We start from the raw sequence: 15,832 nt of genomic DNA on the forward strand, positions 1-15,832 counted from the left end.
GAATGTTCAGCTGTCATGACACAGCTTGTGCACTGCTTGAAGACTGCACAATTCATCCAGCAATCTCAGTGATTTCAACACTAACTTTTTGAACGATTTGTGGTGCAATTGTCCATCAGCTTCTCCCAGGAGTAACTCCCAAATCAGCAGTTAATTCGAGCTTTTGATTCATGTTCTTATACCCCGGTGTGGAAAGCAAACATCTTCGAAGTCCTTCAATCAATCAATACTCATGAACAGCAGCAGCAGTATTGCCAGTGTTTTGGTAGAATGGCTTTTGAGAAATCCCTGCTGACATTGTGTAGACCCATGTTGACCTGCAACTGTAATGGACACTGATGATGATGATGTTTCAATCCTGTTGACATTCCAGTACCAGTGCCTAACAGCAAGTTATGACACCAACACTACTAACCACACAAATCCTGCAGCACACAGTCTGCACATCATTCTCATAAAGTTGGTCACCAATATTGTAAACAGTGTTATGTCTACAGTGGCTTCAAATATAAAGTGTAATTATTAGCAGCCTTTGTTTGTACAGCCAAGAGAATGCTTCAGGCCAGAAATCTTGAGAGTTTATTTAGAAAATTCAAGTGATGTGTAAAATTAAAAAAGACGTGAGAATTTTCTGCTACCAAGATTAGAGTTAAATAATAAAATATTAATGCAGCATGGCAAATAAAAGAAAGAGTTCTTAAAATGAATGTTACATAATTTGGTAGAAAGTACTGGGAGCAAATATCAGAGATATGTTCGTTATTTATGTCTTTGTCTTTTTTTTTAAGCATGTTTGTGCTGTGTTTCTAATGAAGAAGTTATTGATAGGATATTAAATACAGGCCTTCATTCCTTCAATTGCCTGTAGCCAATTTTTAAATACACTAGGCAATGACATGTCAAGCACCTTAGTGTACTGTGATTATAGTTTATACTTGTAAATTTGCACGTTACACTCATATATTGAGATGAAAGAAGGGAGAACCTTTAGGTATCCGAGTGGCTTGAAGTTTGTCTCTGAAGTTATTGTGCCATTACAGTGATTTTACCTTTTATTTTTCTGTCATGAACATAAGCAATTTATGTGAAAGAGTGGTGTGAACATCTCACCATCATATGTGGATTATGTTTAGTAGTTGGAAAGATTGTTAAGGCTATTGAGTACCTCCCTTCAGGGTACATAATTCCTGCTACCGATGGTAGAGAAAGTTGTCGCAGAAAATAACACTCGTAGGTTTTAAGTATTTGAGCAGGCTATTTATCTCTCTATAATATAACATTTTTAGTTTTGTTTTAATTATATATAACACTTACCTGAAAAGGTAATTACTCTGATTACAGGAGCCAGTTCTTGAGACAAGAGTACCGGATAGCCCTCAACCTTCAAAGGAAAACAGTAGTACTGTAAGTATTGCAATTCCTAAATCAGTATTTCAGAAACTGTTAACTGATAGTTATTTCTACATCTGCATTACATGCTTGCATACATATGTACGTATGTACATACTCCACATGTCACTGATGTGGCACTTTCTGACAGAAAGTGCAAATGGGTATCTTGAATCTCCACCCACTGTACTGTCCTTTCTTATAACACTTTTGACAGAATGATGGTGACCCTTACACTGGAGCTCTTCGGGTGCCATTGCTGTAGATTTTAATGCATAATTTAAGAAATGGCTTGAATAAGACCCAGGTCATTTACAGCAGAATTCATGGGTTCCACCCCTAGTCCATGGTGATCATTTATTTGAATATCAAGAATAAAAGTTAATTCAGTATTTGTCACTGTGACACATGCTTCTAAATTTTAAAATATTAACTCAATACTTTGCGTCAAGCTATACAGCATGGGATGTTGTGGAGAAGTTAGTGGCACTGGCTTGTGTACTCTGGGTTTTGTGTTCAAATTGACCACCAATAGTTACTGCTTATTTTACTATTTATCATTTCTGGAAGGTAATTGACATTTCTTAAGTTTGTAATGTTTGCATATTGTGGAATATTGGAAGTTTCTATCGAGGAGTTCAGTTTTGTTCTCTCTGTACAATGGTGTCTACAATGAAAATTATTTTAGTCCTAGATGTTGTATGTCACTGACGATGAAACTTTTTGATTTGGACTTGATTGTGGTTATGATGTGGCACTGTTTGGTGGAGATGTTGAGTAATTCAAAACATGTATATTACTGGAATATAAGCAGTACATAATTCCCACATTCTGTATATTCAGGAAACCAATGGATTCCAAAAGAGCTGGAAATTGGGCATCCGTCAATGTTTCCTGGGAGTTCTGGGAAGTGCCTGACAAAATGGTTGAAGGAGCTCACCAAGTTAGCAAATACAACATGTGGGATGACACGATAAGCTAGGCAAATGTGTACTTTTACTTGAGTTCTCAGCCCACCAGTGTTGTGAGAAAAGTGAAGAGAAGCTTGATAGCTAGATAAATTCCATGCTGAACTGAAGAAAACTTTTGGTGACAATGACTTCAGATTTGCCTAGTGGAAGTTTGACCCTAATGCCACTTCTTAAATTGGAAATCAAGACAGCTTACAAAACACATACTTTATGAAATATGTTCAGCTCTTGAGGTAAAGGACGTCACAACAGCAGAAAAATTCATGATGTTGCTCTAGAGAATTAAGGAGGAGTAGAGAATAGAGTCAGAGGAATGAGATATGATTTGACTCCCAAATGTGATACCAGTTGTAGTTGTGGAAGACCACCATGATCTTGCCTGTCTTATATGACAGGTAGTGCAAGAAGAGATTAAACATATGATAGCCAGAATGTCATACTAAGAACACAAGAGGTAATGGCCATGTACACTGACCACATGCCAGCAAGTGATAGATTGTGTAAAATGTGACAGACCTGTCCACAAATTTAGGTGATGATGAGTTGAATGTGTCACGTGTTTTACGATTTTTGTTTTGTCTTCACTTCTACCTCAGCAAATGTAGGTCACCGCTCTTAGTACGTTAGCGATCGACTGTCTCCGCCCGTTACTCTTTTTATGATCCGCCGATCTGCTTTTCGGGACTTGCCTCTTAGTGGTTGTCCAGATCAGATCTCATTGTTAGTAATGGTCAACCTTGCCTCACTTGCTCCATTGTACCATTCAGAGGAGTCGTGTGTGTTTTGTAAACAAGAGCACAAGGGAGAAGCCCCATTGGTCCTACATAGTCAGCGTATGGGTGCTGATGACTACATCGTTCAACCAATTAAAATACGCGCGCGCACCACACACACACACACACACACACACACACACACACACACACACAGTGTGTTAAAGAAGTGGTATATCAGTCTTTAGCACCAGTCTTGGCCACCAGTGAAACTTGTCAGCATGAATTGATTTGGTCAACTTGAACTAATACTGTAGCCAGCACCTGACCAAAGCAGGTTCAACGATTCCTCCTGCCAAGGATAATGCACCACTGAGCAACAGACATTTGGAGAGCAGGAGAAACAAGGCAGTTTGTATCCACTGTAGTCCACCTGGACACAGTGTATACTGTTGCAGGGGAAGAAGGCAAGTGTTTGGCAATTGTTACACCACCAGATGTCAACAATCACAACATTTCTCTTCATGCCAGGAAGCTGTAGATGATTACAGTCAACTATGGGATGAACGCCATTGTCATACCGTTGTGCAGTTGTTCTCCAAAATGGTGTTGCCATGTCCTGTCTATGTCAGAGGTACCAGCCACTCTCCTAGCCACTGAATTTGAAAAACGAAGTGAATCGCCTACGTATGGGGGTGAATCCACCACAGATAAAGATCTTCCATGGATGACAGTCACTAAGATATCACAAAATCTCATTGACATCTTCATCGACGGCCTGCCTCTCTATGAGCTAGCCAATTCAGAGGTCTGTTTCTGTGTATTGTTGATTGCACTGTGGATCATCCTTCAATTAGCCAGCACTCATATAGATTGTTGCCAGATGAATGATGAATAACGCAGGTGGAATGGAGAAAGTGGTGCAAAATATCATCATTAAACGCTCAGTGTGTCCTTCGTTCTCTCCTATGGTCATAGTGAGAAACACACATGGCATATGACATTTGTGCATTGACTACTGAGCTATATTAGCAAAAAATACACACTATGTGATCAGAAGTATCTGAACGCCTGGCTGAAAATGAGTCACAAGTTTCTGGCACACTCCATCCATAATGCTGGAATTTAAAATTGCGTTGGTCCACTCCTAGCCCTGATGACAGCTTCCACCCTAGGCATATGTTCAATCAGGTGCTGGAAGGTTTCGTGGGAAATGGCAACCAATTCTTCAAAGTGTGCTGCATTGAGGAAAGGTATTAATGTTGCTCGGTGAGTCCTGGCACAAAGACGGTGTTCCGAAACATCCCAAAGGTGTTCTATAGGATTCAGGTCAGGACTCTGTGCAGACCAATACATTACAGGGATGTTATTGTCTTGAAACCAGTGTGCCACAGGCGCATGAATAGGCGCTCAGTCATGTTGAAAGATGCAATCTCCATCCCCGAATTGCTCTTCAACAGTGGGAATCAAGAAGGTGCTTTAAAACATCAATGTAGGCCTGTGCTGTGATAGTGCCATGAAAAACAAGAAGGGATGCAAGCCCCCTCCACATTGTGTACCGTAATTTGTCACTCCACTCAATAATATTTCACTATTCAATCATCAAATGTTTACGCTCCTTACACCAAGCGAGGGTTTGTCTGGCATTTACCGACGTTATGTGTGGCTTATGAGCAGCCGCTCAACCACAAAATTGAAGTTTTCTCACCTCCCACCTAACTGTCATAGTACTCGACTCTCTTCAACTGTCTGTGGTCCCTGTCAGTTAACAGATGAGTTCGACCTCTACATTTTTGTGCTGTACATATTCCTACATGTTTCCAATTCACTATCACATCAGGAACAGTGGACCTAGGGATGTTTAGGAGTGTGGAAATCTCGAGTACAGACGTATGACGCAAGTGACACCCAATCACCCTACCACGTTTGAAGTCTGTGAGTTCCATGGAGTGCCCCAGTCTGCTCCGTCATGATGTTTAATTACTACTGAGGTCGCTGATATGGAATATCTGGCAGTAGGTGGCAGGACAATGCACTTAATATGAAACATGTATGTTTTTGGTGGTGTCTAGATACTTTTGATCACATAGTGTATTTCTCCATTGCCAGTTGTTGATGACCATCCAGATTGCTCAAAAGGAGCAAAGTATTTCTGAGTTACCGACATATAGACAGGCTATTGGAAAACTGAGGTTGATCAGGCTGACATGAGAAAGATTTCCATCAAAACTCCTGACAGTTTTTATCAGTTCAAAGTTATGCCTTTTGGACAATATAATGCACCAACCGCATTTGAACATATAATGGTCATCATTCTTCAACACCTTATATGGACAACATATTTGTGCTGTTTGGATGATACTGTCATTTTTGGAAGACATTTGAAGAACATCCGAGCCACCTGAGAACTGTGCTAAAGTGTATACACACTGAAAGCCTCCCTGAATCTGAAAGACTTCCTATCGTTCACCTGAAAAAAAAAAAAGGAAAAGAAAAAAAATTGGTCCATTTAGTTAATGGCAATGGAGTCATTCTGATCCAAAGAAAATAAAAGCAGGCACAAGTTTTTCCGCCTTCTTGGCACAACTGTGATGTGAGAAGTTCATTCAGGATGTGCTTACCCTACCCACGCATGTCCATTGCAAGAACTGCTGCAGGGAGATGACAAATTTTCCTAGTGTGTGGTGCAAGAAAATTTTGACTGGTCCTTAAGGAAGCATGAACTTCACCTACCATCATAGCTTTTATAGTACATGTTGAGGAAGGTGCCGAATAGGTGATAGCTTATGCTTCCAGAGTATTCTCCTCCAAGTCTGAGATGACTACTCTCAAACCAAAAGAGTGCCCAGGAATTGTGGGGGTCATGAACAAGTCTATCTTTATTTATTTGCAAATTAATCATGCCGGTAATGAACCAAGATTCTCTTCTCTAGATGATGAGCACAGTGAATCAGTCAGATTGACTGGGTGTTTGTATGCTGAGGCTTCAGGAGTATGGTGTCGCAGTGGTGTACAAAACCACATACAAACACAAGGATGCTGTGTGCCTTTCAAAGATTTTTTTTAATGTGGTGTTCAGATGTCAGACTGGTTTAATGAAGCATGCTATAAATTCGTTTCCTGTGGCGATCTCTTCATCTCAGAATAGCACTTGCACCATAGAGCCTTAGTTATTTTTTGAATGTTTCTCAATCTCTATCTTCCGCTGCTGCTTTTACCTTCTGCAGCTCCCTCTAGTAGCATGAAAGTTATCGCTTAATCTCGTAACTCATGTCCTATTGTCCTACATATTCTTCTTGTTAGTGTTCTCCATACATTACATTCTTCAACTGTTCTGTGAAGAACCTCCTGATTTTTTACCTTATTAGCCCACCAAATTTTTTACATTCTTCTGTAAAACCACATTTCAACACTTCGATTATCTTCTGTTCCGGCTTTTACACAGTCCGTGAGACACTATCGTACATAGCTGTGCTCCGAATGTGCATTCTCAGAAATTTCTTCCTCAAATTTAGAGCAGTGTGTGATACTAGTATACATCTTTTGTCCAGGAATACCCTCTTTGTCTGTCCCGGTCTGCTTGTTAGGTCTTCCTTGCTTTGCCCATCATGTGTCATTTTCCTTCTGAGGTATGAGAACTCCTTAACATAGTGATTATCAGTTTTGCATTGTATTCTCTTATCTGCAGCTTCTCATTACTTTGGTCTTTCTTTGGTTTACTTTCACTCCGTAGTCAGTACTCATTGGACTGTTTAGTCTATTCAACAGATCCTGTAATTCATCAGCAAATCTTATCACTGATATTATGTCACCTTGTTCTTCAACTCCCCCACCCCCCACCCCCACCGTTTCTGTCTCTGTTTATCTGATGTATATACTGATCAGTAGATGTGAAACATTATGTCTCAATCTTACACTCATTTTAATCTGAGCACTGCTTTCTTTGTTTCCAGTTTTATTGTTCCCTCTTGGTTCTTATACAAATTGTGTATTACCCATCTTTTCCTATAACTTACTCCTAGTTTAAATTAAAATGGTTAGTCGTGGTGGATGGATAAATTGATTTCACAATTGTCTATTTTTCTCAGAATTTGGAACATCTTACACCATTTTAGTGTCTAAAACTTTTTCTTTGTTGGCAGATCCAATGAATGTGTTTTGATTTTTCTTTGATATTGCTTTGATTGTCAATCATGTCAGGACTGCCCCCATTTTACCTTTCCCTTTCCTAATGCTGAACTGATTGTCATGTAATAGATCCTCAGTTATCTTCTCCATTCTTCTGTATATTATTCTTGACAGCAACTTGCATACATGAATTGTTACTCTGATTGTCCAATAGATCCCACACGAATCTGCCCTTGGTGTCTTGGGAAACGGAAATGTGTAGGTGATAATTTTCCCAAAAGGCTGATGGTATGCAACCAGGATCATAGACTCTACACACCAGGATGATTAGCAATTTTGTTGCCACTTGTCCAATGATTTTAGAATTTCTGATGGAATGTTATCTTTCCCTTCTGATTTATTTGATATCAAGTCTTCCTAAGGTCTTTTAAATTCTAACACTAATACTAGATCCCTAATCTCTTCCACATTGACTTCAATTTCTTGTTCTGTCATGTCATCACATAACTCCTCCCCCTCTTTCCACGTATGTCCTCTCTCCTCTGTATTCAACAGTGGAATTCCCATTGCACTCGTAATGTTGCCACCCTGCCTTTTAATTTCAGTGGAGCTTGTTTTGACTTTTATATATGCTGAGACAGTCCTTCTGATGATCATTTCTTTATCGATTTCTTCATATTTTTTGTGCAGCCATTCTGCGTTTGCTTCCTGGCACTTCCTGTTTCTCTCATTCCTGAGTGATTCCAGAGCTCTGCAGCATACAACGTGGTGAAGCAGTTAACATCACTTGCTGGGATCCGGTGGATTGCCAGGCTGAACCTGACCACCAGCAATTACTTGAATTTAATATTAATTAATTCTAGCTCTCAAAATTATGTGTGTTTGCATATTCTGAAATGTTCAAAATTTTTGTAAATAGCAGCATTTCTGATTGATGAGTTCAGTTCTATCCTATCTGTACGTGGGTGCCCGTAATAAACTTCCTTACAGTGCAAACTGATGTTCTTCATTGACAATGCTGCAATCACATATCAACTTGATTGTGGTTACAATGTGACAATATACCACTGCTGAATTTATTAATGTGTGGCAATGAGGGGAATAAAGGAAAAGCCTAGAAGAACATGCCTCATTTAAAAGATTGGAAGTCAGTAGAAAAAGTTGAAATGATATTGGTTTGTTGTGGTGGATGTTCTGGGTGGTTGTAATTAAGGACATACAAAAAACAAGTAATGAATAAACTGCAGAAAGAAACAAATTATAATTCCCACATGAGAAAATAACATTCATTAATTGCGTACCATATTTACATTTCAGGTTAGAAACACTGCTCACTGTGGACAACCATCTGCATCCACAGACAGCCTGGAACTGCACTAGAGATACTGTTCCACAGCTTATAGAAAAGTGTATTGTTTGCCAATGAGGTGTATAAATTATATTTCCTCAGCCACTTTTGGTTGTTTCAACCATCATCAACTGGAGGAGAACATTATTATATCTGTTGGTTTAGAAAAGCGTATTTCTCATAGAAGACACTTTCATACACCAACTGTAGCGTTGCCAAATTTAAAATGCATCATAATCAGATTTAGACACACTTGTAAAACACTTATATAAATTAAACATGCACTCCTGACTATTAACTATCAGGATGACGTATGTACTTCCTATAAGTTTTTTAAGAGTTTGTCAGACTTTTATTATGTTGCGTTTTCTGTTTTGCTAATGCTACATGTGGTATGTGAAAGTGTCTTCTATGAGAAATCTGTGTTTCTAAACCAGCAGATGTTATAATTTTTTCATCCAGTTGATGATGGTTGAAAGAACTGAAATGGGTGGAGTAAATAAAATTATACAGCATATTTTCCAAACAAACAGGCTTCTGTATAAATATCTTGCTCCTGTAGCCAGGTACCTACATAAATTGATTTCACAGTTGTCTGCAGCACTTTTCAAATGGTAGACCATGGAATGTTCAGCTGTCATGACACTGTTTGTGCACTGCTTGAAGACTGCACAATTCATCCAGCATTCTCAGTGATTCCAGCACTAACTTCTTCAACAATTTGTGTTGCAACTTTCCATTGACCTCTCCCAGGAGTAACTCCCAAATCAGCAGTTAATTCTAGCTTTTGATTCATATTCTTGAACCCCTGTGTGGAAAGCGAACATCTCCGTATTCCTTCAATGGATCAATATTTATGAACAACAGCAGCAGTATTGCCAGTGTTTTGGTAGAATGGCTTTTGAGAAAGACCTGCTGACATTGTGCAGACACATATTGACCTTCTGAAACTGTAATGGACACTGATGCTGATGTTTCAACCCTATTGATATTCCAGTACCAGTGCCTAACAGCAAGTTATACACCAACACTGCTAATCACGCAAATCCTGCAGCACACAGTCTGCACATCATTCTCATAAAGTTGGTCACCCATACGATAAACAGTGTTATGGATACATTGGCTTCAAATATAAAGTGTAATTATTAGCAGCCTTTGTTTGTACACCCAAGAGAATGCTTCAGGAAAGAAATCTTGAGAATTATTTAAAGAATTCAAGTGATGTGTAAGATAAAAAATTTTGTGGGAATTTTTTGCTACCATGTTCAGAGTTAAATAATAGAATATTAATGCAGCATGGCAAATAAAAGAAAGAGTTCTTAAAATGAATGTTACATAATTTGGTAGAAAGTACTGGGAACAAATATCAGAGATATGTTCGTTATTTATGTCTTTGTCTTTTTTTTAAAGCATGTTTGTGCTGTGTTTCTAATGAAGATGTTATTGATAGGATATTAAATACAGGCTTTCCTGCCTTCAATTGCCTGTAGCCAATTTTTAAATACACTAGGCAATGACATGTTAAGCACCTTAGTGTACTGTGAATATAGTTCATACTTGTAAATTTGCACATTACGCTCATATATTGAGATAGATTAGATTAGGTTAGATTAGATTAGTTTTTCGTTCCATAGATCCGTGCTGAGGAGATCCTCGTGGATGTGGAAATGTCAATTTTTTTTTTTTAAAGCTGAAATAACAATACTAACAGTATGAATATATACAATACATCATTTGTTTCTATTAAAAAATTCGTCAATGTAGTAGAAGGAGTTGGCCACTAGTAAGTCTTTCAGGCTCCTTTTAAACTGATCTTTATTTGTAACTAATTTCTTTGTGTTTACTGGCAAATTATTGAAGATGAGTGTTCCTGAGTAGTGGACCCCTTTTTGAACTGAAGTAAGTGCTTTTAAGTCCTTGTGCAGATCATTTTTGTTCCTGGTATTGTATGTATGAACTGAGCTGTTTTTTGGAAAAAGATATATATTATTCAGGACAAATTTCATTAATGAGTAAATATACTGAGAGGCAGTAGTTAGTATACCCAGTTCTTTGAAGAAGTTTCTACAGGACGTCCGTGAATTTACTCCACAAATAATACGTATTACACGCTTTTGGACTCTGAAAACTTTTGTTTGACTTGAAGAGTTACCCCAAAATATTATACCATATGACATTATGGAATGAAAGTAGGCAAAGTATGCAAGCTTTTTCATTTTTATGTCGCCTATGTCTACTAACACTCGTATTGCAAATATAGATTTGTTAAGGCATTTCTGCAGTTCTGTGGTGTGCTCTTCCCAACTGAATTTATTACCAAGTTGTAATCCAAGGAATTTAAGACTGTCAACCTCTTCCTATCTGCTCTTCTCCGTATATGTTGCATATGCTGGGTGGAAACCTCTTACAGGTTCTGAATTGCGTATAGTGAGTCTTTTCGAAGTTTAATGTCAGTGAGTTGGCTTTAAACCATTTATTAATATCCATGAAAATATCATTAGCAGATCTTTCTAGAACTACACTTGACATACTGTTTATTGCAATACTTGTGTCATCTGCAAACGAAACGAACCGTGCTTCTGGCAGTGTAACTGATGAGACATCATTAATGTACACAAGAAAAAGCAATGACCCTAAGATGGATCCTTGTGGGACACCACATGTAATTTCTTCCCATTCTGAAGATGACTGATGACTTAATTCACTAGCCCCTTGCACTGTCACCCTTTGTTTCCTGTTAGTGAGGTATGACTTGAACCATTTTGCAGCACTGCCCGTGACACCATAGAATTCTAATTTACTTAAAAGGATGTTGTGGTTCACACAATCAAATGATTTTGACAAATCACAGAAAATACCTGCTGCTTGTAATTTGTTATTTAATGAATTAAGTACATTTTCACTGTAGGTGTAAATAGCCTTCTCGATATCAGAACCCTTCAGAAATCCAAACTGTGTTCTTGATAATATGTTATTTGTGGTCAGATGGTTGAGCAGCTGCCTGTACATTACTTTTTCTAAAATTTTTGAGAATGCTGGCAAAAGTGAAATCAGTCTGTAGTCTGATGGTATCTCTTTATCCCCTTTCTTGAATAGAGGCTTAACATCTGTATATTTTAGCCATTCAGGAAATGTCCCAGTTATAATTGCCTGGTTACACAAGTAACATAGAATTGTACTAAACTCACAAGAACATGCCTCAATTAACTTTGTTGATATTTCATCGTAACCACTAGAATGCCTTGTTTTTAAAGATTTTATTATGGAAGTTATTTCTTTTGGTGAAGTGAGTGACATATTCATGTACCTGAAGCTATTTGTAAAGGCTAATTTCAGATATTCAAGGGCATTATTTACTGATCCTGACAATCGCATTCTATCAGTAATGGATATAAAGTACTTGTAAAATAGATTTGCCACACTATGCCCATCAGTTACTAATGTGTCATCTACCCTTAGTGCTATTTGCTCCTGTTCCTTTCTGGTTCTACCAGTCTGCTCTTTCACTATATCCCATATTGTTTTTATTTTGTTCCCTGACATTGCTATCTTCTTCTCGTAGTGCATTTGTTTAGACGTCTGAATTACTTTTTTTAATGTTTTACAGTATTCCTTGTGTTTAGCTAAATCATCAGCATTGGAGCTATTCTTGGTCGACAGATACATTTTCCTTTTTGTCTTACAGGAAATCTTTATTCCTTGTGTAATCCATGGTTTTATTATAGACTTCTGTTTAATTTGAGTAACTTTTGGAGGAAAACAGTTTTCAAACATGGTACTGACGTTGTTCATGAATGTGTTATATTTTTCATTCATGTCATGAGCACTATAAACATCTTTCCAGTTCATATCTTTGAGCAGTTTTCTAAAACACTCAATTTTTGGTTGATTGACTACTCTTCTGTACTCAGATTTAGCAGTCTTGATAATCTGCTTAGAATTTACATCTTAAACAAGGAGCTACATGTCATGATCTGATAGTCCATTTATAACAGGTTTTATGATATGATTTTGTTCCTTTGATTTGTCTATAAAAATGTTATCAATGGCTGTCCTTGAGGATTTAGTGATCCTAGTTGGAAAGTTTACAGTGTGAGTTAGATTGAAAGACAACATTACTAACTGCAGTGAATGTGTACTGGAAGATTGCATTAGAAAATCTGTATTAAAGTCACCAGCAATCAAAATTTCTTTGTTTCTTCCTGTTAAATAACCCAAAAGAGCTTCTAGATGATCTAAGAATAGATTATAATTTCCTGCAGGTGCTCGGTAAATAGTTATTATTATATAGGATCTGTTATGGAACTCTACTTCTGTTGCACATGCTTCTAGATGCTGCTCTAAACAGAATTTATTAATGTCAATGTTCTTGAATTTATTGCAGTTTTTGATAAATGTGGCAACTCCTCCTCCATCCATATCTACTCTGCAGAAGTAGGAAGCTAGCTTAACTCCTGAAATGTCTAACATATCTATATCAGTGGTCACTTGATGTTCAGAGAGGCAGATTATGTCAATTTGGTTAGATGAATTCATTTCATCGATACAAATGAGTAGTGCATCAACTTAATTTCTAAGTCCCGGAATGTTCTGGTGTAATAAAGATAACTGATACTGCATACTAATGGGATTGTAACTTCTTTGGCGAAGATGAACTGGCAGTTTCTGATTACTTTCTGTTAAACACTGTTTAAATGGAGGCTGTATGATAAAATCTGACTCCTGTTCAACTGTTTTCTCAAACTGAGTGTGTCTGCCAATCTCTCTTAAAACTCGTTTTCTTTCCCCCTTCCCTATCCTAAAAAAGGCATCCCTCTCACACCTGTGAGCACTGGTATTTTACCACTTGTGCCAGTGTCCCCCCCTTAAGTTTTCTGCAATCAACCCAGACAGTTTTCCCTTCCCTTTCCTATTGAGGTGAAGGCCATGCCTAGTGTAGTCCCACCTATCGATAGCATCCACAGGAATCAAACCAATATGGGACCCTATATCCGTCCTAAGCAGCCACTCCAACTTCACCCTCACTACGGAAGAGTTCAAATGAGGCCGATCATGGCGTCTCAACACAGTCACAAATCCCACACTAGTATGCTTTGTTGCTGATGCTATGGAATATTCAGAGTCTCTGTCAATGCTATTTCCCGGACCACCCACTATAACCACGGCATCCTCCTTTGTGAAATCCTTGCATAAAACACCAACATCCTCTGTTACCTGACCCAGATCTGCACTAGGCTTGAAAAAGTTTGTGACCTGGTACTCTGGACCTAGATTTTCCTGCAGTAGTTGGCCAACACCTTGTGGGGCGGCGGTTATGTGGGGGAGAAAAATAATAATTGCTGTTCAAATGTTTGTTTGTTGAATCAGTTTCTGGCTATTAGCATGTTGTTAATGCTGTCTTTCGCCGTTCTCAACACTGGCTCTCTATTTACTTTTTAGCCCCCAGAAAGCGATTTAACAAAACGTGAAGCCTGTAATTAGAGTTCCTCATGCCCACTTCATCTGAGAATAATATTATAGCTGCAGCTTATAACTCTGAGGAATTAGGAGATTGTCCGGGATTTCTAATCAAAAACGATTTTCCAAAATAGTTGAGTATATTCTCAAATTCACAAATAAAAAAAACATAAGTATCCCTACAACCTAACTAACAGAGCAGTTCAGAGTCTAATGCGCTGATGCAACTATAAATGTCCGAATTAAATGTTGAAATGAATGCTCGCCATAATTTGATGAGAGTATTTCATCAAACGCCACGCTAAATAATTGGTAGAATGTCTGTCCCGCGACGGCACGTGAAAATACGACAATACGCAAACTGAAGCTAGATAATGAAAATCGTCCCAGAATTAACACTTCACTTGAAATGATCTCATGGTTCCGCGTATCTAGTAACTTAATACGGCACCCGAGGCTGTTTGTCGCAGTGATACCGATGCGACGCGACTGCAGACACAGATGGCGTGTTATTCAGCGTCTGGAGAGAACTGGGGCCTTGCTTCCTCGCGCAGCGTTCTTATATATAAAGCCGTGGTGCGGACGGCTAAGGGAACGCCTGATCAAATCGGCTCTCCCGAGTAGCCGCTGGGCTAGTAATGCACCACTTCAAGTTACATAATAAATTATAGCTTCTTTTGCTGATGGCCGATGAAGCTCTTAATTTAACTGTGCATTCAGCACGCAGGTAAGTATTGATAATAAAATTTTGACGTGGCTAAGTTAAATATTTTGGGCGAGAGAATTAATTTAATTACACTGCACGCAGCAGATGAGCTCTGAACTGTCCCTTTTGAGATCCGCTATCGCTATAATTTTATAGGTATTCAAAAGAAACTTTTCACATCTTCATAGTCATAGCGGACCTCCAACCTATTTAAATCTAAACATCCTAGCCTTATTTATTAGCCTACTTTATCTTGCTTCCTTCAGTTTTGAGACGAAAACCACAAAATCATGAATTTACACTAAAATCTTAATTTGTGAAATCCAAAGTACTGTTTTTATTAAATCATTATGAAAGATGAATCTATAAATTTTGAAGTCTCTAGCTCTTTTCTGTTGCGCCAATGATTTTTACAGAAAAACGTCCAAATTTTGGAAATGGCTTAAGTTATCGAACTGATATTCAACACACATTAATTTAATATTATTTCTGACCTGCTAGAAGAGTTTTAGGTTATTTGCTTGATTTTTAAAGTGTTGCGCAACATTTATGACGTCAGAGCTAGTTACAACAGACTGGCTGGAACACAATGGAAACTGATTTGAATTTACTACAGCGTGAGTAGGCTGCTTCCCTACAACCTCTACCATGGGAACTACCTAACAACAGAACTTCCTTCTCTTTACAAATTTCCCTACCTTTTTCAAGTCCTTGGAAGCTTGTTGTGCCCTTTCTACAGCTTCAGCTACATGAGGCTCATCCGATTCTGACTGAGGCAACAGGTCAAATCTATTTTCAAGATTTATGACAAAGCTGTCTGATGCTCTCCTTTGCCTGTTCCCCCTATTACCTGTTGCCACTTTCCACCTTTGTTCACCCTTCTCCCTCTTTAACCTGTCCAGAGCCTCCCTTGCCTTGAAGAGCTGTAATTTTCCCTTCCTGTTCCAGTATTTTCCTATCTCTACTGCAGATCCTATGATACCACTGGTGAACCTCATTTATGTCCCCATTTCCCACGCCACTACATTCGCCCCAATGAAAGAAACTACAGCACCCATCACACCATACCCCGGAACTAACGATCCTGCGGCATGTCACACACTTCTCAATCATGGTAAAA

The 15,832-nt window shown here is 38.4% G+C and overlaps 1 protein-coding gene across 1 annotated transcript in view; it reads left to right on the top strand.

Annotated features, from left to right (window-relative positions):
- LOC126248382 (uncharacterized) overlaps positions 1–15,832 on the top strand; it is a 549,077-nt gene that overhangs the window by 441,318 nt on the left and 91,927 nt on the right. The window contains exon 32 of the mRNA XM_049949323.1: positions 1,342–1,404. Within this exon, the coding sequence (XP_049805280.1) occupies positions 1,342–1,404 (63 nt within the window). The remainder of the gene's footprint in view (positions 1–1,341; positions 1,405–15,832) is intronic.

Source organism: Schistocerca nitens, chromosome 3 (genome assembly GCF_023898315.1).
Source record: "Schistocerca nitens isolate TAMUIC-IGC-003100 chromosome 3, iqSchNite1.1, whole genome shotgun sequence".
Classification (NCBI taxonomy): Eukaryota; Metazoa; Arthropoda; class Insecta; order Orthoptera; family Acrididae; genus Schistocerca; species Schistocerca nitens.